Below are 25,117 nucleotides of genomic sequence, written 5' to 3' on the forward strand. Positions count from 1 at the left end.
CTGCCTATCTGATCTCAGGCAAACGATTTTTCCTCTTTGTGCCTGTTTATTCATCTGTTAAATGAAGAGAGCTGCAGATGATCTCTAGGGTTTTTTGAAACATTACATTTTAGATTGCCTAGCCAATGAAATAGAAAACTAACAGTTATCTATGAATGGGTAACGTAATTAAACAAGGGAACAGATTCCTTAATTGGAGAAGAGGAACGAAGGAAATGTTCTGGCCTCTGTTTCATAAGTCTTGAGAAAACCAAAATCTGTGTAGGAAAGCTTAAAGACCACAGTGTTGTTAATGCATCATTAAAACAAATTCTGTTTTCATGTGATGTTCAAAGCTGACATTACACATTTGGCTGACGGAACTGATAAGTAAGTACTGTATTCCTGTGGATTTAAGAAAATTAGTAATGGAAGGAAGCAGGGAGGAGATGATAATGGCCCAGAAAATGGTGAACTTCTCTTTTAACTTACAAGTTCCAGGCACAAATGTTTACATTCAAAGTCCCTGAAAATCAGCTTTAAAGGAAAATCTAATTCACATTTCTCTGCATGCAACACAGACAGAATTAATGCTGCTAAATATATCTCACCACTCCTCACATCATCTTTGGCTTCATGGCACTGAAGTTCCGTAGAACTTCCTTTCCTGTGAGTTCATTAAATGCAGGTCCAGACTTATATTCATCACCCATAGCTTCTCCTCACAACTGCTCATGTTGCTTCCCAGTAATCTCCATCCCTAGGCTCCGGATACCTTTTCTATGCTAATCTATTTCCAAATTCCAGCTCGCCCAAGCTTCAGGTCATATGGTTGCACTGCATAGATGTCTGCAATCAGACCCCACAGCTCCAGGCACACCTCATTTCTCCCAATTCTGCTTCATTTCTATCCTAGATTGCTTTTCATGCTGTGATAAATACCTTGACCAAAAGCAACTAAGAGAAAGGTTTGTCTCATCTTACAACTCCCAGGTAACAACCAGCAGGGGAAATACAAGGTAGATACTCAAGGCAGGAACCCAAAGCAGACGCCTGTCTTATATAACCCAACCACCTGCCCAGGGTTGGCACCACCTGCAGTGGGCTGGGCCCTCTCTCCATCATTAACCAAGAAAATGGCCACAGACTTGCCAATCTGATGGGCGTGATTCCTCAGTGGGATTGCCTCTTCCCAGGTAACTGCAGCAGTGGAAGAATCAAGCTTTTGTTGAGTTGACAAAAAGTAACCAGCATGTCTTATACCTTCCTTTATGACAGGGTCATAAAATTGTCTCTCATCAACTAGATTTGCTTTGTCTACATATTCCAAAGTCCTTAATTCAACTTGAACTTATCCAGCATGGCGACCGGTTTTCTTTAGTGATTAATGGAAAAAAGAACTAACTGCTTCTACTCTGTCTCCACATACTCATTCAATGACCAGAGAAATCTCTGGAGTACTACAGCATTCATTTTCCAAATATCAAAGAAAAAAACAGGAATTTCTTAATCAGGTTTCCTTTCGATAAATTGTGAAATTTTGCACTGTATAACAAAGGGTTCATTTACTTCAGGTATCTATGAACTATTGTAAGGAAATAAGATTAGGACCTAATGATAGACCAAAGATAACTATCCCACTTTAAGAACAAGATTAGCTCACAATTTTTCAAATCTATCATCATTGCAAATACTTTGATTTTCTTCTATAAAACTGACCATCATGTCATGGCATCTATTCATTCATTCATTCATTCATTCATTCATTTATTATTGAATGAATCAAGGTAACTTCAGGGTTCCAAAAGGAATGGGGTATAGGAGATCTTGCCTCTTCTGTGTAAAGAACAAAACTGGAACCACAGTTTCTGCAATATCAAAACTCAAACAACAGACTGGCACAGAAGGGCTTGGGATACTTTCTTATAAAAACCCACCTCAGGTGAGTTAAGCTTTCTTTTACAAGAAACCTGTCTTCTCAAGAACACATAGTTCTTGATAAAATAATTGTAGCCGCCTGCAGCCACATGTGAACTGGATACCTGGAAGAGAATTCTGGGAATAAATGGGAAGGGGACGAAAGAGAAATGAGTCAAGACGACAGTTGCCGATAGAGACTGACTTTACTATTATTTAGCCAAAATATATAGTCTTTAGAAAACAACCCTACCCCCCCCCCCCCAATGGCCGAGAATTCCTTGGTTCTTCTTCTCAGCGGGTCGCCTGCTTCCGCTTCCAGTCACGCAGGTTTCTGCTGGTCTCCAGGTGAGACTGCCCTGAGGCAGCCTTGGTTGTTAAGGTGAAAGCGGCTGTATTGTTCATTGGACGAATATATTTATATCCACTGAGTTGTTAAAAATTAATAATTAAGGGGGAATTGTCCCTTCCCCCACAGCCTAGACCTGGCCTGCAGCCTCCACCCTTCCCCTGGTATTAGCTCCGGGCCCTTGTTCCCTTGGGAACAATACAGCCGCTTTCACCTTAACAACCAAGGCTGCCTCAGGGCAGTCTCACCTGGAGACCAGCAGAAACCTATGTGACTGGAAGCAGGCAACCCGCTGAGAAGAAGAACCAAGGAATTCGCGGCCATTTGGGGGGCAGGGTTGTTTTCTAAAGACTATATATATTGGCTAAATAATAGTAAAGTCAGTCTCTATCGGCAACTGTCGTCTTGACTCAATTCCCTTTCGTCCCCTTCCCGTTTATCCCCAGAATTCTCTTCCAGGTCCCCAGTTCAGATGTGGCCGCGGGCAGCTACATCAGTGTTCCTTCTGTTAATTTTATGGAACCTATGAAAAGATACCAATGGACAGTTCTTCCTCAGGGCATGGCAAACAGTCCTACCTTATGTCAAAGATTTGTGGCACAGGCCATTCAGCCTGTAAGACAAAAGTGGCCAGATATTTACTTTGTCCACTACACAGATGATTTTCTGGTTGCAGGAAAAAATCCTCAGACTTTGCTTTTATGCTTTAAAGATTTACAGCAAGCTTTAGCCGCTAAAGGATTGCAAATAGCTCCAGAGAAAGTACAAACCCAGGATCCGTATAACTATCTGGGTTTCAAACTTACAGATCAAGCTATTTTTTCCCAGAAGATAATTATTCGCAGGGACAATTTAAAAACTTTAAATGATTTTCAGAAGTTATTGGGTGACATTAACTGGCTTCGGCCATATTTAAAGCTTACTACAGGAGAATTACGACCTTTATTTGATATTCTAAAAGGGAGTGCTGACCCCACATCCCCCAGATCCTTAACCGCAGAAGGGCTTTTGGCCTTACAGCAAGTGGAGAGCGCTATTGAAAACCAATTTGTTACCTATATAGATTATTCTTTACCCTTACATCTGTTAATTTTTAATACGACTCATTCGCCTACAGGTTTATTATGGCAAAAGGCTCCTCTGATGTGGATTCATTTGAGGGTGTCTTCAAGGCGTAATATCTTGCCATATTATGAGGCAGTAGCCCAAGTAATTGTGCTTGGAAGAAAGCAGGCACTAACTTATTTTAGCAAAGAACCAGATGTTATTATTCAGCCTTATAACGTAGATCAAGATGCTTGGTTAAAACAGCATAGCACAGATTGGTTGCTTGCTCAAATAGGCTTTAAAGGAACTATAGATAATCATTATCCTCAAGACAAATTGATAAAGTTTTTAAATATGCATGAGGTTGTATTTCCTAAAATGACATCTTTACAGCCATTGCATAATGCTCTTTTAATTTTCACAGACGGCTCTTCCAAAGGAAGAGCTGGATATCTTATTAATAATCAACAGGTGGTTATAGAGACCCCTGGGCTTTCTGCTCAGTTATCAGAGCTGACAGTGGTATTAAGTGTCTTTCAATCTATAGATAGTACCTTTAATCTTTTTACAGACAGCTTATATGTTGCGGAATCTGTCCCCTTATTAGAAACCTGTGGCACATTTAATTTTAATACGCCAGCTAGATCCTTGTTTTCACAATTGCAAAGTATCATTCTTGCTAGAAAAAAATCCCTTTTATATTGGCCATATACGAACTCACTCCGGTCTTCCTAGACCTTTGGCTCAGGGTAATGAGCACATTGACAGAGCTCTTATAGGAGAGGCTTTAGTTTTAGAACCTGTAGAAATGGCTAGACGTGATCATGATAAATTTCATCTTTCTAGCCATACATTAAGACTCCGTCATAAGATCACAAAGGAGCAAGCAAGAATGATTATAAAACAATGCCCTAATTGCCTTACTTTAGCACCAGTGCCTCACTTAGGGGTTAACCCACGAGGCCTTATACCTAATCAAATTTGGCAAATGTATGTAACTCACTATGCAGAATTTGGAAAATTAAAATATATACATGTTTGCATTGATACCTGTTCAGGATTCCTTTTTGCTTCTCTACATACAGGAGAGGCTTCTAGAAATGTAATTGTTCATTGTTTAAAAGCATTTAATATTATGGGAATGCCTAAAGTCATTAAGACGGATAATGGACCAGCTTACACTGGCAATAACTTTATCTCATTTTGTAAAGAATTTGGTATTAAACATAAAACTGGCATTCCTTATAACCCAATGGGACAAGGGATTGTTGAACGTGCACATTGCACTCTTAAAAATTGGCTTTTAAAAACAAAAAATGGAGAATTATACCCTCCAAGATCACCAAAAGCACATGTTGCCTTTGTCTTATTTGTTTTGAATTTTCTGCAAACTGATGCTAAAGGTCAGCCTGCAGCAGACCGACACTGGCACCCAGTTACTTCCAATTCCTACGACATGGTTAAATGGCGGGACCCTTTAACTAATACATGGAATGGTCCAGACCCTGTTTTAATTTGGGGGAGAGGATCCGTTTGTGTTTTTTCACAAAAAGAGGATGGAGCCCGATGGCTGCCAGAAAGATTGGTTCGTCAGTTGAACACAGATCCTGCATCCTCTGGTAAGTAGGACTCCAATCCCTGAAAGATGGCTAGAAATCTTATCAGCCAGCTTGTCTGATAAGGGCGGGGGGAGGGTCTCAACTGTAACTGTTGACACTGGTAGCCACGTCCCCCACTATGGGAAGGAAGGCTTTGTGTCTTTAAAACTGCTGATTTGCAACTGATACCTTGGGGACATCCTCAGACAAGTTAATCCTGTTCCACCTTTAACCCTTGACCTTGTTTGTTAACCAGACTGGCTGTCTCCATCCAGGCTCACCTGGATGGAAGGATTGCAAGTCAAAGACATTTGCAGACCCCCTGGCTTCAAAACTTACACAAGTGAATCTCCAAAAAGGGAGCCACATAGAACTCAGATCTATGTGTGTTTGTTTATGAACAAACATGGGTACCAGTGAGATGTGCGAGGCAAAGCACCACATGGGGAGATGAATTTCTGCTTCTGAGTCCCCAGGAAGTACACCTAATTGCATAGGGGTTAACGTCGAGAGGCTGTCCTTAAAATAATAAGGGAGCCTATTACCCCTCCTCTGAAAAAGATGTTATACAATATTTAAGAGGAATTACGATCAATGCTTCCCCTCCTGGTTAAGGCCCGCCTTCTTATGAAGGATATTTATCCACTTGTTTTCTACCTCCTCTTTTTCAAATTAATAAAAAAGGGAGGAAATGTACAGAGCCATATTGGGGCAGTCATGCACATGGTTTGAGTTTGACTTTGGTCAAGGACAATCCCTGGCTTAGGGCAGGAATCCCTAATAGGGAAGTTGGTTAAAGCAGGAATTTTTATCCTGGGGTGGAATGCTAAGAGTACTTGACTATGGTCAAGGTTTACTTCTCCCAGATAGCCAGGATCCTGCTCCACCTAGGATGGAGCGCTCAAAGTAAAGGTTAAGTTCATTGTTCCTCCAGGTCTAGGAATTCCTGAATTAAGCAGGTGACCCACGCAGCTGGGAGCAGTCAAGACGAGGACCTCCAAGAGAAGCTAGACAGCTTCCACCGGAACTTAGCCCAGAGTCTGGGGGGAAGGGTTTGCCCAAACTGTTAAAAGGTCTGGCGCCATTAAAGTTTCCGGCTTTGATCAGTGAAATATTGTCTTAGCCCTCATTCCTTTCTCCCCTCTCCTATTCACCCCTTAGCTTCTGTTCCAGTATACCAGTCTGTAATAGCTGCTGGCAGCTATGGAATTCAACAAATAATAATAATAATAATAAATTAAATATCACCACTAGTAACAAAATTCTTTTGTTAAATTTTAGCAACCTTTAATATAAGACAAAATATTATATTTGATTTTTAGAAGCTTCACAAAGATAAAAATTCCTATTTGCTGAGAAAAACTTAAATATACACAGATCAAACCTTCCTAATTTGCCATCTATGGGTTAGAAAGACAACACAAGGCTGAGGGAACATGGAGCTCTGCCTTCGGTCCCCTCACAGCTACTGTGGTTTTATACACACGCAATCCAGAGAATCAACACAGAGATCCGAAACGGAAGCCAAGGACACAAAGATTCTCTCCTCTACTCTAATGGTTGTGCAGAAATGAGAAACTAAGAAACTGGTGGATGAGAAAAGCCAGTACTTTTCTCTGAAAACCCTGTGGTCCCCTGAAAACCCTCACCCACACTGCACCTCTTCTCCAGAGCAAACCTCACACAGTAGGGTCCTCAGCTAGGAACACTGCTACTAAAGAACAGAGGAGAGTCTCCCCATTCAGAAGACATCACAGCAGTAAGTGTCACAGGCCAGAATCATGACCAAAACCAATGTGACCAGCAATGAGCTCTGCCAGGCTCCTACAGTACGCTTCTGACCCTGTGCTAGGGTGGACACATCGTCACTTCTATATATTCTTAACAAGACTACATCATTTCAAACAGGAGGAAACATCAGGCAAGCCAAAGCTGATTAACAGTCTCCAGAGTTACTGGCCACAAAGAGCAATCCTGCTGCAGAGATCCAGCTGGCTACCACGTGGGTAGTGGCAGCCATTTGTTGAATGATTCAAAACGTGGGTATATTGAAGGAGGAGGAAGGAATTGTGGGTAAAAACAGAAAAGAGAGTAATCACTGAAACAGAACTTAAGGAGGCTGTTGCTTGCTGTTGGAGCAAACCATCTGTAAGCTCTCTATGAGATTCATAGCTCAACTAAGAATTTAAAAGACCAGTAAATCTAACTTTTTTCTATTTTGACATAAGTTATTTATTAATCTTATGCACTCAGTGGCAGTGAATTGCAAGTTTCACATCACAGTTGAATCCGAGCATGTGGATATGAAAAGAGAGTTCCTGATCTACCTTGCTTTCTGTTGGTGTGACTGAACACCAAGATAAAAACAACCTGGGGTGGGGTTGGGGGTGCTCAGAGTTTACAGTCCAACCTCAGAAGCCTGGCAGGAACTTGACAGAGGAGCCAGGAGGCGGGACCCGGGGCAGAGACCATGAGGAGTGCTGCTGAGGGGCTGGCCTGCACTCAGCTGCCTTCATTGCACCACCCAGACCCAAGCTTTCAGGGACAGCGCTGCCCACAGTGGGCAGGCACTCTTACCCAACCATGTCTAAGCAACCAAGGAAAAGCCCAGAGACATGCCCACTGGGTGACCTGGTGGAGGGACCCTAGTTTGTGACAAAAATAAACCTGTAAAATTATCAACTTGATTATAAAACTGATAATTTCTATAAGGGGAAGACAAAGAGAATCAGGACAAGCATCACAAAAGATTGTAATCTCTCATGTTCCCCTTGGTAATGTGGCTGTAAGCCAGAAGCACCCCATTCCCACGTATATGCATATCTGTGGGGAGCCGAGGAAGCCCTGAGTGCATGGGAAGGGTTGACATGGGCACAGCCATATTAGGGGTCTCAGACCCAAAGAGTCTGGCAAAGCCTCCTCCGCCCCAGGTCCTTTCTCTGGTCCAAGCACAAATGTTGACAGTGTATGCAAAGACAAATGTTTATGACTGATTGACTAGTCTATGCAAAAGCCAACAGCTACAGCTCCCTCCCTAGCCAGAGCCTGCAGCCTGCAGACTTCCAGAAACTCAATAGTCTCATCCCCTATGCTGTAGAGTAAACACACTGAGCTTGTATCAGCCCAGGTAGTGGCACTATTAGAAGGTGTGGCCCTGTGGAGTACGCATGGCACTGTGGGCGTGGGCTTTAAAACTCTCATCCTAGCTGCCTGGAAATCAGTATTCTGCTAGCAGCCTTCAGATGAAGCTGTAGAATTCTGCTCTGTCTGCACCATGCCTGTCTGGATGCTGCCATGCTCCCACCTTGATGATACTGGACTGAACCCCTCAACCTGTAAGCCAGCCCCAATTAAATGTTGTCATTATAAGAGTTGCCTTGGCCATGGTGTCTGCTGGCAGCAGTAAAACTCTAAGACACTGAGGTCCAGGGTTGTTGAGTAGCTGGTGCTAGTTCTGCTGGAGTGAGCATAGCCCACCCAACCCTCGTTCTTCCGCACCAGTGTCTGTGTTTCTGTCCTTTCTTCATTCCCTTGCCTCCCCAGACAGGTCAAGTCTGTGAGACTCATGAGCTGTATGTGGCCCATATTAAAACTTTTCAATGCAGTGGACAAGAATCTTAGCTCATAGGAAAAGGCCTTAGGCAGATGCTCTGTGGGAAGGGAATCTGACGCGCTTGACTTAAAGAGTAAGTGCCAGTCACTGCCTCAGTTAGCAAACGGCTTCCTGAAGCCATAGGCATCCCCGAGATGATTGAAATGCTTTAATGAGCACTTTCAAACTTCATGACTCTAATCTGATTACATTTACAGGGAACAGATAAAAATTAACAATAAGCAAGCACTCTAAGGTATCGATGATGTTTCGGGACTCATATAAGCTTCAACGTAGTTGGACAGAAAACACTGCTACGAGTGTCATGCTTACCCCAGGGCCAGCACATGGTCCTCACTCTGTCATGTCCCCTCATGTCTGCTCATGAGAGAAGGAGTGATGTTGGCCTCCCCTGTTCTCTCATGCACACGGAATCTCCCTGGCAGGAGCTGGTGATCCCCAGAGGACAGCCCACCCTGTGGCTGATATAAAGCTGCCTGGCAGCAGGCCACTCCCACTTATGCAGTAGCAGCACAATTTTTTTTTATGTGTCCATAATTTTATTTTTTTAATTTTTTTTATTTTCTATATTCTTTGTTTACATTCCAAATGATTTCCCCTTTCCCAGTTCCCCCCTCCCCATATGTCTCATAAGCCTTCTTCTTTCCACCCATTCTCCAATCACCTCCCTCCTTTTTCTCTGTCCTGTTACTCCCCTACAATGCTAGATCAAGCCTTTCCAGGATTAGGGCCCTCTCCATACTTCTTCATGGAACTCATTTGTTATGCTAACTGTGCCTTGGGTATTCAGAGCTTCTGGGCTAATTAATATCCACATATCATCAGAGATTGCATTCCATGTGTATTCTTTTGTGATTGGGCTACCTCACTTAGGATGGTATTTTCCACTTCCAACCATTTGCCTAAAAATTTCATAGATTCATTGTTTTTAATTGCTAAGTAGTTTTCCATTGTGTAAATATACCACATTTTCTGTATCCATTCCTCCATTGAGGGACATCTGGATTCTTTCCAGCTTCTGGCTATTATAAATCAGACTGCTATGAACATAGTGGAGCATGTGTCCTTATTGCATGCCAGGGAATCCTTTGGGTATATGCCCAGGAGAGGTATAGCAGGGTCCTCTGGAAGTGTCACGTCCAGTTTTCTGAGGAACCGCCAGACTGATTTCCATAGTGGTTGTACCATCTTACAACTCCGCCAGCAGTGGAGGAGTGTTCCTCTTTCTCCACATCCTTACCAACACCTGCTGTCTCCTGAGTTTTTAACCTTAGCCATTCTGACTGGTGTGAGGTGAAATCTCAGGGTTATTTTGATTTGCATGTCCCTAATGACTAATGACGTTGAACATTTCTTAAGGTGCTTCTCGACCATAAGAATTTCTTAAGGTGAAAATGTTTTGTTGAGATCTGTACCCCATTTTTAATAGGGTTATTTGGTTCCCTGGGGTCTAACTTCTTGAGTTCTTGTATATATTGGATATTTAGCCCTCTATCAGATGTAGGGTTGGTGAAGATCTTTTCCCAATTTGTTGGTTGCCATTTTGTCCTTTTGACAGTGTCCTTTGCCTTACAGAAACTTTGTAATTTTATGAGATCTCATTTGTCAATTCTTGATCTTAGAGCATAAGCTACTGATGTTCTGTTCAGGAACTTTTCCCTTGTGCCCATGTCCTCAAAGGTTTTCCCCAGTTTCTTTTCTATTAGTTTCAGTGTGTCTGGCTTTACGTGGAGGTCCTTGATCCACTTGGAGTTGAGCTTAGTACAAGGAGATAAGAATAGATGAATTTTCATTCTTCTGCAATGCTGACCTCCAGTTGAACCAGCACCATTTGTTGAAAAGGCTATCTTTTTTCCACTGGATGTTTTCTGCTCCTTTGTCAAAGATCAAGTGACCTTAGGTGTATGGATTCATTTCTGGGTCTTCAATTCTATTCCGCTGGTCCACTTGCCTGTCACTGTGCCAATACCATGCAGTTTTTAACACTATTGCTCTGTAGTATTGCTTGAGGTCTGGGATACTGATTCCCCCAGAAACTTGAAGCAATCCCACTAAAATCAGGGACTAGACAAGGCTGCCCTCTCTCTCCATATCTTTTCAATATAGTACTTGAAGTTCTAGCTAAAGCAATTAGACAACATAAGGAGGTCAAAGGGATACAAATTGGAAAGGAAGAAGTCAAATTATCACTATTTGATATATCACAGATGATATGATAGCATACTTAAGTGACCCAAAAAACTCCACCAGAGAACTCCTACAGCTGATAAACAACTTCAACAAAGTGGCTGGTTATAAAATCAATTCAAGCAAATCAGTTGCCTTCCTGTACTCAAAGGATAAGCAGGCTGAGAAAGAAGTTAGGGAAATGACACCCTTCACAATAGCCACAAACAATATAAAGTATCTTGGTGTGACTCTAAACAAACAAGTGAAAGATCTATACAACAAGAACTTCAGGTCTCTGAAGAAGGAAATTGAAGAAGACCTCAGAAAATGGAAAAATCTTCCATGCTCGTGGATTGGCAGGATTAATATAGTTAAAATGGCCATCTTGCCAAAAGCAATATAGAGATTCAATGCAATCCCCATCAAAATCCCAACTCAGTTCTTCACAGAGTTAGAAAAAGCTATTCTCAAATTCATCTGGAATAACAAAAAACCCAGGATAACTAAAACTATTCTCAATGGTAAAAGTAGCAGCACAACTACTCGGTTAGGAGCCGCTGTTCTGTAAGCCTAGGATATATGACGGGCACAGCTATCTGCGCCTATGGTTGCTGTGAGAACAGAACAAGGTTAGGTATGAGCTGGAGAAAATGCCTCAAGCTACTCCGCAGCTTTCCCATGCAGACTGGTAAACACCGCAGCTTCTCTTGGAATCTTAAAACCTGTAGAAGAACAGTGCACATGCATCTTTTATGTGGCATGATGAGCTATGGTAATCCCTCAGAGGAGAAATGAGAGCAACTTTAAAGAGTCTTTCTTGTCTACCAAGTCACAGAACCTCACAGACCTAATTCTTTCAAATAAAAATCAGGAAAAGACTACAGCAAGCCCCTGCTGACCCAGCCGTCTCCTGTGTCAGCTTTAGTAAGCCAACACATGGGCATGAGGGAGTCCAGAGGAAAAGCAGGTGCATGACCTGAAATCAAAAACTGAGTTTGTTCTAGATTTGGTTCCAATTTGATAAGACCCGAGGCAAGTAATTAATCTAGATATCTGTGGCCTCATTTACTAAATGAGAGTATCCTCTAGGGGTATCTAGAACACAATAATTTAAAAAGCAGTACTAGAAAGAAAATGTAATGGTATTTATTAAAATGTAAATCATTGCTAATACAGTCATTATTAATGAAAATAAATTCTCCAAAGCTTCACAGTTTCTCAAAAAACCTGCAGGCAGTATGTGAGCATACTGGAGGAGGGGTACAATGAGAAACTTAGATTTTAAGTTCTTTACTCTGTGAGTGAATGTGTATGTGTACACACACCTGTTTGTGCAAGTGTGCACCTGAGTGCAGAGACCCAAGGTCAACTCTGAGTCTCTTCTTCAATGGCTTTCCATTTTATTTTTTAAGATAGGGTCCTACTGAGCCTTAAGCTCATAAATTCTGCTAGACCAACCAGCCAGCAAGTTCTAGAAACTGAACTATACCTGACCTGTCCCTCACACCCCCCCACCCCCCAGCCCCTGGGTTACAGAATTGTAACCCTGCCTGACACTTATGTGGCTGCTAGAAATCCAAACTCAGGGCCTCATATCTGTGCAGTAGGCATGGTACTGAACTCAACCATCTCCTCAGTCCTCAATCTGATAGTTTATTTTAAACTATCAGAATAGTAAACCCTTTCTCCTCTAAACAAAATAAATAAATACCAAAATGGATAAGTTGATTTTATTTGCTACAGTGTGAGTGTGCCCCTCAAAGGTAATGAGTTGCATACTTAGTCCTCAATGCAACATATTTAGAAATGGATTCTTAAAAGATAATTAGGTAATCAAGGCTACTTACTATGAACTAGTTGATATTATAGCCTTGAAAGTAGATCACTTATTGTGCAAAGGATGAACCTGGCCTGTATCTTCTCTCAATTCTCTTATGTTCCTCTCCTTTCTTCCTGCCCCACCCCCATGCTCTTTGCCCTTCTAATCTTCATGCCAAGAAAGCTTTCCTCAGATAAAGAAAAACTTCCCAGCCTCCAGAGCTGTAAGACAAATAACTTCTAGGTCATTATTCTATCAGTCTCAGGTATCCTGTTATAGTAACTCAAAAATACAGCACATTGCTCTACAGAGTGAGTTCAAGACAGCCAAGTAGACAGCCAAGGCTACATTGTGAGATCCTGTCTCAGAAAAATAAACAAAATGAGTGAAAGAACATGATTAGAATCAGAAATCACTGTATTAAATTACAGACGCAGAAAGACAAGTTCCACGTGATCTTGGCTACATAAGGACCTAACACTTTGACTGGTGGTTTCAGAATGCTGGCAAGGAGGGAAGAGTGGGGTGTGAAGGGGTGAGGAGCAGTCCTAGGTTATATTTGAAAGGAGCTCAGTTCAGTTGTGCTGGCCAAAGTAGGCTGTCAACAGATAATGGTGTCCTGTGTCTCAAAATGCCAATGCAAAGTCTCACTACGAGAATTTTGTTTGTTTTCATTTCTATACAATCCATGGGTCTATTTCAGGGTCTAGAACAAGCCTGTATACCTAATGTTAATATCTGTTTACTAAACAAAGTCCTCCTTTTGTTAAAAAAAAAAAGATAACTGGACAAGGTCAGGGCTAGTTTGTAACAGGAAGACCCTGAGGTACAGTTATTAGTTTGCACATGCATGAAACCTATAGACTTGGCCTCCTTAGACCCAATCAAGCAAGCTAAATGACCTATTTTTACAAATACAAAGTACTTCTCATTTTGCCTAGATTATAATATCTGACCCAAATATATAGTGAATACTTAATTACATAGCACTGACATTCAGTTATTAATATAAATTAAATACAAGCTTATTTTTTAAAGAATTAGTTATTGTTACAATTATGAACAGTACATGTAGTCACTGCAGTTGTCAATGTGGTCACCATGATCACTGTCATCACTTTTAGGAAAAGCAACAAAACCAAATTTCCCCTCTGCTATTAGTCAATTATATCACCCTGGCCATGGAAGCTTATTGTCCCATCTGCAAGGCAGGTAAGTAATCTCCCCACTAAGGAAGTTTTTAAGATTAAATAACATTGATATAAAGCACCTAGCATAAGAAGTCTCTCCAACAAATACCTCATCATCATTTCCCTTGATATTTTTAAACTTAATTCACAAACCTACCTCTAACTATATACAGAATATAGTTCATATTCTATAGACAGGAAAGAGCTAGACTCAGTATGGAAGCAACACAAGCAGGAGCCAAGAGCCTTAGAGCTCTGACTGTCACAGAAGTAGCAAGTGTGTGAGCAGAGCTGTGGTCCTGTGGCAGAGTCCATCATTTCTTGGGAAGCTCTGACTTCCTTCGTCAGGACCACACTCCTTTTCCATTGACTGAGAGCTTAGAGAAATGAGAGCCAATGAATTCTAAAAATTAGATCTCACATGAAAATCAAAAGTGCAAATTAAAGCCTATCAGTTTGGGAGAGTATACAGAGACACTCAGTGCTGAGGAAACTCTCTCTGTAAGGCCGTGACCACAGGAGGCAATGAGGCACCCCTTCATGCCTGAGTGGGTATATACACTTCCTGGAATGCAAACTGAAGATGAAGAGCAAGGCTCTTGGGGAATTCTCACGCTGCACATGAAGACTCATACCTCTAGGATTCACATCTAAAAACCTCATCCGATCACAACAAGATTCAAGTACAACAATATTCAACAAATGTTATTTGTAATATTGAAAAGCCACAACACTCCGGGCAGTGGTGGCGCACACCTTTAATCCCAGGACTTGGGAGACAGAGGCAGGCAGATTTCTGAGTTCGAGGCCAGCCTGGTCTACAAAGTGAGTTCAGGACAGCCAGGGCTACACAGAGAAACCCTGTCTCGAAAAACCAAAAAAAAAAAAAAAAAAAAAAAAAAAGCCACAACAAACTTAGTGACTGGCAACATGAGGGGGTACACAAAATGGCAACGTTATACAACAGCATTACTATTTGATGAACTATAGTACAGACATCTAAAAAACATATTTTAAAGAAATACCTAATGTCTTCTAATTATAAAAAATACCATGTATAATAAGGAATGGTATAAATTTAATATATGGTATTCCGTTTATGTCAAAGTTATTCATTATAAATGATAAATACATAGGCACATAGACAAAAACTGTAGAAAGTATTCAAAATGTTGGTGGTCTTTGTAAAGTACATAACAAGTAGTTTAAAATTCTTAGTAATCACATGGACACCAGTAATATGTTAACTACACTGAAAACCACAAATACTCTCCCGTTACCCGTGTACAGCTACAGGGTATCGCTTCATGTGTTGCTTCATGTGTTGATGTATCTAGGTAACAGATGTTACTTGGTGGTGATTAGAGCTCCCATCTTTACAACCTGGAATCAAATTCAATGGTTAAGAATATTAAAGAAATTAAAGGAATTTCTTAAAGGACTTGGCGTCTCAAAAATGTGATTAGGTGGCAATCAATAGACAATTTTGTCTACCTGGAATTCAAATGGAAATTAATTATAACTGTGGTAATTCAAAACAGATGTCTAAAAAGTCAATATTTGATAGAGAGACAGCTCAGCAGTTAAGAGAGCTTGCTGCAATTCCACAGTCTCTGGACTCAATTCCCAGGACCTACACTCCACCCACCCTAACTCCAGATCCAGAAGACTGGACATCCCCCTCTCCTCTGGGGGCTTCCCTCGCAGGTGGCACACACACACAAACAAGTCTTTTCCTAAGGATCAATCACTTGTCCACAGAAAAGCCAACTGTTCTTAGTCATGCCTTTTTCTTTTGAACTTACTTAAAATTTTACCAAGGTTGATAATTAAAAGGCAAAATGTATCATCAAATATAAGTGCCATGTATGTGCCAGTTTTGAGTGCCAGAGATGAATAAGATAGATATATTCTAATAGAAAAAAAAACAGAAAATAAATGTGGAAGCCATGGTAAGTTCGCATGCTGATGCCACGTAAGACTGTGTTTGGATTTTATTTATCTTATTATGAGGTTATTTCATGCCTTTAATCAACAACCTGTTACATACCAAAAATAAATTTAAATTAGCATAAACTTCAAAAGAGTCTGAGGCAATTGAGAGAGAGAGAATATTGCCTGTATTCAGTCACAGGCTTTGAAGGTATGGATGTGCTACCGAATGCTAAGAACTGATGTCATGAACAAGGTTCATCAAGAAATAGGGAGTATAAAATACACCAGACTTCTATATGGTTCTTCAAATACCTTATACACTGCAGCAACTGTGAAATATGTCTGAAAATATATATTTCAGAATGGCAGAAAGTTTCATGAAAATAATTTGCATTTCATGAAAATAATTTACATTCATGCTTTAAGCAATAAATCTTTAGGCTGGGGAGACTGCTCTATAGTTAAGAACAGAGGCTCCCCTTCCGGAGTACCAATGTTTGGTTCCAAGCATCCACTTGGCAGCTCACAATTGTCTGAAACTTCAGTCTCAATTTAAGTAAATCAGGGATCTGATTCCTTCTCTTGGCCTTTGTGGGCACTATATACATATGGTGCACAGAAATAAACACAAACAGAACAAACACCCGTGCACATAAGATAAAACTGAATTTAAAAAGAAATAAGTAAATCCTCCAATGGCTATGGCAATTGTTTGTTTTGCATTTTATTTTATGTGTAGGGTATTTTATCTGCTAGAATGACTGTGGACCTCAGGCACGCCTCGAGCCCTCAGAGGCCAGAAGAGGGTGTCAGATCTCCTGGGATGGGAGAGACAGTTGTGAGCTGCTGTGTGTGTGTGGACTCAGAACTGATCCTCTGGAAGAACAGCCAGTGCTCTTAACCTCTAAGCCATCTCTCTCCCAAAACAAGTTTTAAAAGATGATTAAAATTTACAAACAAAAAATCTTCAGCTCATCAGAAAACTTCACTACCTAAAATAATTCCATTTCTGAAAAGCTAACATTTTAAGCCACTTTAAAAATTATACTCACATTATAACCCACTGTAAGACTGGAAAGTCAAGCAGAAAATCACAGCTGTCAGTCACTGGCATTTATACATAATGCGTGGGGCACAAGCAGTTCTCAGAAGGGACTGCTTTAAAATACTCTTGGGTGCATCATCCATGAAGGGGAAAGGTGAAGGTCTCAGGGTTTTCCACTGGCGACACTAAGTTTAGCTGTCATCACACAGTGACTATACTTTATGTGCATTTTTAAATTTGGTAATGAACAATTAATTCAAGAGGTGTGAATATTCTGTTCCACAACACCTTTCCCCTCAGAATTTCACTCTTTTAATTATAAAGAATGTGCCCATTAAAATAAAATGTTAAACTTCATGAAGAGCTTGCCTGTAAGTAGTAGGATGCACTGATAAATCCAGAGACTTGGGAACACACTCACACATACACACATGCACATACACCTGTAAGTGGTAGGATACACTAATAAACCCAGATACTTGGGAGCATACTCATTCACACATATATGCACACACACGCAACACCAGCTCTTTCACAGTTTCCAGCAGAAATGTCCCTACAGGTCATGTTTTGAACACTTGTCCACAGCTAGTGGTACTGTTTCAGGAAACGAACTTTTTTAGAAGTGGGGCCTGGCCCATGGAGCTGAGGTACTACAGGCAGGCCTTTGAAGGTTCCATTACAGCCCACTCTCTCTCTGCTTCCTGGTCTCTCTCTACATGAACAGTCGCTGGCAGCCACCCCCACCACAGGGACTAAGAGTCTCTACTATGATTTCCCTGCCAGACCCGCTGAAAACCTTCAGGAGCCATGAAGCAAAACTAAGCTTCTCCTCCCGTAAGCTATGGCTGCTGGGTATTCTGGTCACGAGACACAAAAGAAACAAACCTTTATCTCACTCCAAATTTCTAATCTCATATCCATAACTGGTTCTTGTGTAGCCTTCTGGAAGACTTCAACATGCACAAAAGCACAGATGCATTTTTTCTACCACAAATGAGCTCACATACTGTCTGACCATTTCTTTCCACCCATGCTGCAGACTTCTTATTAGTATAGAATAGTGCCCCACCCAGTGTTATACATGCACGAGTGTGCATTAGGGACTTGAACTCAGGCCTTCATATCTGCTACGCAAAGACTCTTTCATGAAGCAAACTCTAGCATTATTTCATTCTTTTTAATGGCTATAGAATATTATACTAACATTGATTTCATTAGTCTCTTCAATATGCATCATTACTATTTTCAATTAGTTTTCTGATTTTGAAAATACTGCAACTAATATCATTGAAGGCAGCTCTTTCTGAATACATTTGTGTAGGGGGCATGAAGGGCTTCATGCTTACAGACAGGCACTAGGGGATCTTAGAACTTTAAGCACATAGAATTGTTCCTTCAAGAGAAGGAATACAAAATCTGCTGCAGACGGCTGGAGCAGATGTGTGTTCTAGCTGGCTGACTTTGGTACAATCTGTGTGGCTGGAGATGTTCCAGAGCCTGGCACCCCTTCCAGACCCTTCTTGTAAACTGGTTTTTCTTGGTCAATCTATTGAGTCTATCTGTATGGAAGGTGTCACATGCACATACATGCACATGTTACAAAGAGTTTCAATGTAGTCATTTCTGAAATATATTTAGCTTACTCTGTTCCTCGGAGATTTAGGTATACTTTGTTGTGCACCCAGGATTAAGTTAGTTAATACAGGAATAGTTTTCCCCATATTGTGCTGTTTAAATATACCAAAAGAAACACTCAGTCAGACTTCCCAAGTTTGAACTAACGCTGGCTACTGAGTCCTATTGTGCCTTTTGCCCCCGACAGCTGGTCTCTGAAGGTTGCAGAGACCCCTCACACATTTGGAAGAAAAGGATGCTGGAAATGTAGCAGCTAAATGCAAATATCTGGCCAGGGTTTTGTCTGCTGTTTGTTGTCTTGAGAGACAGTGTTGAGTATCTAGACCCGCATCAGCTTCCCGGCCTCCAGCAGCACGGCTCTCTCCTTCTGCATTAACTACGCATAGCTGTGAGCCTGTAGAGTTAAATAGTTTATATCTTAACTTGCGGTATTTATTAATTGATGAGCCAAAGATAGCCTCATGAACTCAATGGTTACAACAAATATTTTCTGTATAACTTGATTATTTTAGTCTGCAACCCATATACCTTGAGCCATTTAAAAGAACAACATTTAATAGTTTACATGTTTTAAGACAGAAATAATACAATCTCTCATAGCATTATAAAACACTATTTTAGTTGATTATCAGCATCTAAACCATTATCCCCACCCCACTCACCCAGCCCCCCAAAAGCTATAATACCTGAAAGTATTATGTGTTTTAATCCACGTTTTCCTAATTTGCCTTTGATTGAAAATACTCATGTCAACATACCAGGGAAGCTCCTATATTAAAAGCACCTGTAATACTTTTTCTTTAGAAAATGCGATTTCTATAAGCAAGCCTTGAGCAGCAATTGGAAGGTAAGGAACCCTGCTCTTCAGCCCCGTGAGCGCCAGTCATGCCATCCAAGTCTCCTCCTTCAGAGCTAGATCAAGACACTTCCACGAACAAGGCCCGAAGCCCTAAATCAAATCTGTCTAGAGAGAAGATGCATGTGTCTGTCAGTGACACACGATCACTCTCTTTCCAGTTTAAAAGTCAATTTCACATGGCCTCGGAGTGCTCAGTCACAGGCTGGAGGGGAAGAGCTTGCCTGGTCAATGTAAAAAGCCGTGCCGGCGCGGATCTCCCGGCGCTGTTTGAGGTCAGTCTCAGTGGTGTCCCTTGACAGGGCGATGTATTCCACCTCTCGTTTGGTCAGCTCCTGAAGAACACAGAGCTAAGTTATTCCAGAGCTAAAGTCAAACTACCAGCCTACAATTTAGAGCAACATGTTCAACAAAGCCACTACCTAAAGAAGAGTACTCTGTTAATTATGGATTCAAAATATTTTCAGTCTTTGAAAGATTCAATAAGCTGAATATTAAAACATACACATGCCAGGAATGCAGCCCACACCTCTCATGCCAGTACTTGGGGGGCAGAAGAAGGTGATCTTTGTGAGTACAAGGCCAGCCTGGTCTACATAGCAAGTTCCAGGCCAGCCAGGGATACAAAGGACACTGTCTCAAAACTTCCCCTTCAAAACAGACTCAACATCGGCTGCCCAGCGGAGTGAGCGGAGCACAGGGGAGGTCACAGCAACATTCACCTTCGGAGCTCCCTGGGGGTGCACACAGGTTCCACCTGGTCCACAGACACAATCTGGGGCAAGGCCTCAGGCAGAAGCCCCCAGCTCAACTCTCTCCGCTTCAGATCAGCCTGGGTGGCCGCCACATCTCCAGGTCCCTCAAGAGGCTAGTGGGGGCTTCCGGGCGGCCAGCTGGGAGAAGTCGGTGTGCTCCAATAAATCCTGCGGGCCCCAGCGGGAGCCTTCAGGTGCCTGCTTCGGGATCTGAACAGCCTGGACAACAGCACCCTGTCTATAGGCAGTGCAGAGTGTAAGCTGTGCACCAGAGGCCAACGGGGAAGGGGCAGCTTGCACTGGTGAGTCCAGCACTGACAAGACCAAGTAACACCAGTGAGAGCTAGATGGCAAAAGGCAAACGCAGAAACGTCACTAACAGAAATCAAGGCAATATGGCAACATCTGAACCAAATTCTCCTCTACCAGCAAGTCCTGGATACCCCATCACACCAGTAAAACAAGATTTGGATTTAAAATCACTGGTCATGATGCTGGTACAGGAACACATGAAGGGCATTGAGGAGAAAATGGATCAAAAGTTAGAAGCCCTTGCAAGGGAAACACAAAAATCATTGAAAGAAATCCAGGAGAATACAAAAGCCAACAAGGAGGAAATGCAAAAAACACTTAAAGAAATACAGGAGAACTTTGCTCAACAGGCTGAGGTCATGAAAGACGAAACACAAAAATCTCTTAAAGAAATACAGGAGAACTTTGGTCAACAGGCTGAGCTCATGAAAGAGGAAACACAAAAATCTCTTAAAGAATTACAGGAAAACACAAACATGCAAGGGAAAGAGCTAAGCAAAACCATCCAGGATCTAAAATCAGAAGTAGAAACAACTAAGAAAACTCAAAGGGAGACAACTTTGGAGATAGAAAGCCTTGGGAAGAAATCAGGGGACAGAGATGCAAATATCAACAACAGAATACAAGAGATAGAAGAAAGAATCTCAGATGCTGAAGATTCCATAGAAACCATGGACTCAACAGTTAAAGAAAATGCAAAGTGCAAAAAGCTTGTAACCCAAAATATCCAGGAAATCCAGGACACAATGAGAAGACCAAACCTAAGGATTATAGGCATAGATGAGAGTGAAGATTTACAACTTAAAGGGCCAGCAAATATCTTCAATAAAATTATGGAAGAAAACTTCCCTAACCTAAAGAGAGAGATGCCCATGAATATACAAGAAGCCTACAGAACTCCAAACAGACTGGACCAGAACAGAAATACTTCCCGTCACATAATAATCAAAACACCAAATGTTCTAAACAAAGAAAGAATACTAAAGGCAGTAAGAGAAAAAGGCCAAGTAACATATAAAGGAAGACCTATCAGAATCACAGCAGACTTTTCACCTGAGACTATGAAGGCTAGAAGGTCCTGGGCAGATCTCATGCAGACTCTAAGAGAACACAAATGCCAACCAAAACTACTATATCCAGCAAAACTCTCAATCACCATAGATGGAGAAACTAAGATATTTCACGACAAAACCAAGTTCACCCAATATCTATCCACAAACCCAGCCCTAAAAAGGATAATAGGAGGACAACACCAATACAAGGAGGGAAACTCCACCCTGAAAAAAGCAAGATAGTAACCTTTCATCAAACCCAAAAGAAGTTAAGCAATCAAATTTAAAAAAATAACGTCAAAAATGATAGGAAGTAACAATCACTATTCCTTAATATCTCTTAACATCAATGGACTCAATGCCCCAATAAAAAGACACAGACTAACTGACTGGATACGTAAACAGGACCCTACATTTTGCTGCTTACAGGAAACACACCTCAGGGTCAAAGACAAACACTACCTTAGAGTAAAAGGCTGGAAGACAATTTTACAAGCAAATGGTCTCAGGAAACAAGCTGGAGTAGCCATTTTAATATCAGATAAAATTGACTTTCAACCCAAAGTCATCAAAAGAGACTCTGAGGGACACTTCTTGCTGGTCAAAGGAAAAATACAACAAGAAGAACTCTCAATCCTGAACATCTATGCTCCAAATGCAAGGGCACCCTCTTTCATAAAAGAAACTCTATTAAAACTCAAAGCACACATTACACCTAACACAATAATTGTGGGTGACTTCAACACTGCACTTTCCTCAATGGACCGATCAGGAAAACAGAAACTAAACAAGGACACAATGAAACTAATTGAAGCTTTGGACCAATTAGACTTAACTGATATATATAGAACATTCTATCCTAAAACAAAAGAATATACCTTTTTTTCAGCACCTCATGGTACCTTCTCCAAAATCGACCATATAATTGGTCACAAGACAGACCTCAACAAATATAAAAAGATAGAACTAATCCCATGCCTCCTATCTGATCACTATGGAATAAAAGTGGTCTTCAATAGCAACAGAAACAACAGAAAACCCACATACACGTGGAAATTGAACAATACTCTACTCAATGACACCTTGGTCAAGGAAGAAATAAAGAAAGAAATTAAAGACTTTTTAGAACACAATGAAAATGAAAACACAACATACCCAAATCTATGGGACACAATGAAAGCAGTGCTAAGAGGAAAACTCATAGCCCTGAGTGCCTCCAAAAAGAAAATGGAGAGAGCATACATTACCAACTTAATGACACACCTGAAAGCCCTAGAACAAAAAGAAGCTATTTCACCCAGGAGGAGTAGAAGGCAGGAAATCATCAAACTCAGGGCCGAAATCAATCAAGTAGAAACAAAGAGAACCATACAAAAAATCAACAAAACTAGGAGCTGGTTCTTTGAGAAAATCAACAAGATAGATAAACCCTTAGCCAGACTGACCAAAGGGCACAGAGAAAGTATCCAAATTAACAAACTTAGAAATGAAAAGGGAGACATAACAACGGAAACTGAGGAAATCCAAAAAATCATCAGATCCTACTACAAGAGCCTGTACTCAACACAACTGGAGAATCTGGAGGAAATGGACAATTTCCTTGACAGATACCAAATACCAAAATTAAATCAGGACCAACTAGACCATCTAAACAGTCCCATAAAGCCTAAAGAAATAGAAGGAGTCATAGAAAGTCTTCCAACCAAAAAAAGCACAGGACCAGATGGTTTCAGTGCAGAATTCTACCAGACCTTCAAAGAAGAGTTAACACCAATACTCTTCAAACTATTCCACAAAATAGAAACCGAAGGAACACTACCCAATTCCTTCTACGAAGCCACAATTACGCTGATACCAAAGCCACACAAAGATCCAACAAAGAAAGAGAACTTCAGACCAATTTCCCTTATGAACATCGATGCAAAAATACTCAACAAAATTCTTGCCAACCGAATCCAAGAACACATCAAAACGATCATCCACCATGATCAAGTAGGCTTTATCCCGGGAATGCAGGGTTGGTTCAATATACGGAAATCCATCAATACAATCCACTACATAAACAAACTCAAAGAACAAAACCACATGGTCATTTCATTGGATGCTGAAAAAGCATTTGACAAAATTCAGCATCCTTTCATGCTTAAAGTCTTGGAGAGAACAGGAATTCAAGGCCCATACCTAAACATAGTAAAAGCAATATACAGCAAACCGGTAGCCAGCATCAAACTAAACGGAGAGAAACTTGAAGCAATCCCACTGAAATCAGGGACCAGACAAGGCTGCCCCCTTTCTCCTTATCTTTTCAATATTGTACTTGAGGTACTAGCTCGGGCAATTCGACAACATAAGGAGGTCAAAGGGATACAAATTGGAAAGGAAGAAGTCAAACTATCATTATTTGCAGACGACATGATCGTCTACCTAAGTGACCCAAAGAACTCCACTAGAGAGCTCCTACAGCTGATAAACAACTTCAGCAAAGTGGCAGGTTACAAAATCAACTCAAGCAAATCAGTGGCCTTCCTATACTCAAAGGATAAGCAGGCTGAGAAAGAAATTAGGGAAATGACCCCCTTCACAATAGCCACAAACAGTATAAAGTATCTTGGGGTGACTCTTACCAAACATGCGAAAGATCTGTACGGCAAGAACTTCAAGACTCTGAAGAAGGAAATGGAAGAAGACCTCAAAAAATGGGAAAACCTCCCATGCTCATGGATCGGTAGAATCAATATAGTTAAAATGGCCATTTTGCCTAAAGCACTATACAGATTCAATGCAATACCCATCAAAATCCCAACTCAATTCTTCACAGAGTTAGAAAGAGCAATTATCAAATTCATCTGGAACAACAAAAAACCCAGGATAGCTAAAACTATTCTCAGCAACAAAAGAAAATCTGGGGGAATCAGTATCCCTGACCTCAAGCAATACTACAGAGCAATAGTGTTAAAAACTGCATGGTATTGGTACAGTGACAGGCAGGAGGATCAATGGAACAGGATTGAAGATCCAGAAATGAACCCACACACCTATGGCCACTTGATCCTCGACAAAGAGGCTGAAAACATCCAATGGAAAAAAGATAGCCTTTTCAACAAATGGTGCTGGTTCAACTGGAGGTCAGCATGCAGAAGAATGCGAATTGATCCATCCTTGTCTCCTTGTACTAAGCTCAAATCCAAATGGATCAAGGACCTCCACATAAAGCCAGACACTCTGAAGCTAATAGAAAAGAAACTGGGGAAGACCCTTGAGGACATCGGTACAGGGAGAAAGTTTCTGAACAGAACACCAATAGCGTATGCTCTAAGAGCAAGAATTGACAAATGGGACCTCATAAGGTTACAGAGTTTCTGTAAGGCAAAGGACACCATCAAGAGGACAGATCGGCAACCAACAAATTGGGAAAAGATCTTTACCAATCCTACATCAGATAGAGGGCTAATATCCAATATATATAAAGAACTCAAGAAGTTAGACTCCAGAAAACCGAACTACCCTATTAAAAAATGGGGTACAGAGTTAAACAAAGAATTCTCACCTGAAGAACTTCGGATGGCGGAGAAGCATCTTAAAAAATGCTCAACTTCATTAGTCATTAGGGAAATGCAAATCAAAACAACCCTAAGATTTCATCTTACACCAGTCAGAATGGCTAAGATTAAAAATTCAGGAGACAGCAGGTGTTGGAGAGGGTGCGGAGAAAGAGGAACACTCCTCCACTGCTGGTGGGGTTGCAAATTGGTACAACCACTCTGGAAAGCAGTCTGGCGGTTCCTCCGAAAACTGGGCACCTCACTTCCAGAAGATCCTGCTATACCACTCCTGGGCATATAC

The 25,117-nt window shown here is 41.2% G+C and overlaps 1 protein-coding gene across 1 annotated transcript in view; it reads right to left on the reverse strand.

The window, feature by feature from the left end:
• Positions 1-25,117, reverse strand: part of Vwa8 (von Willebrand factor A domain containing 8) — a 335,644-nt gene that overhangs the window by 254,902 nt on the left and 55,625 nt on the right. Inside the window, exon 4 of the mRNA XM_052190877.1 lies at positions 19,380-19,490. Within this exon, the coding sequence (XP_052046837.1) occupies positions 19,380-19,490 (111 nt within the window). The remainder of the gene's footprint in view (positions 1-19,379; positions 19,491-25,117) is intronic.

Source organism: Apodemus sylvaticus, chromosome 8, assembly GCF_947179515.1.
Source record: "Apodemus sylvaticus chromosome 8, mApoSyl1.1, whole genome shotgun sequence".
Taxonomy (NCBI): Eukaryota; Metazoa; Chordata; class Mammalia; order Rodentia; family Muridae; genus Apodemus; species Apodemus sylvaticus.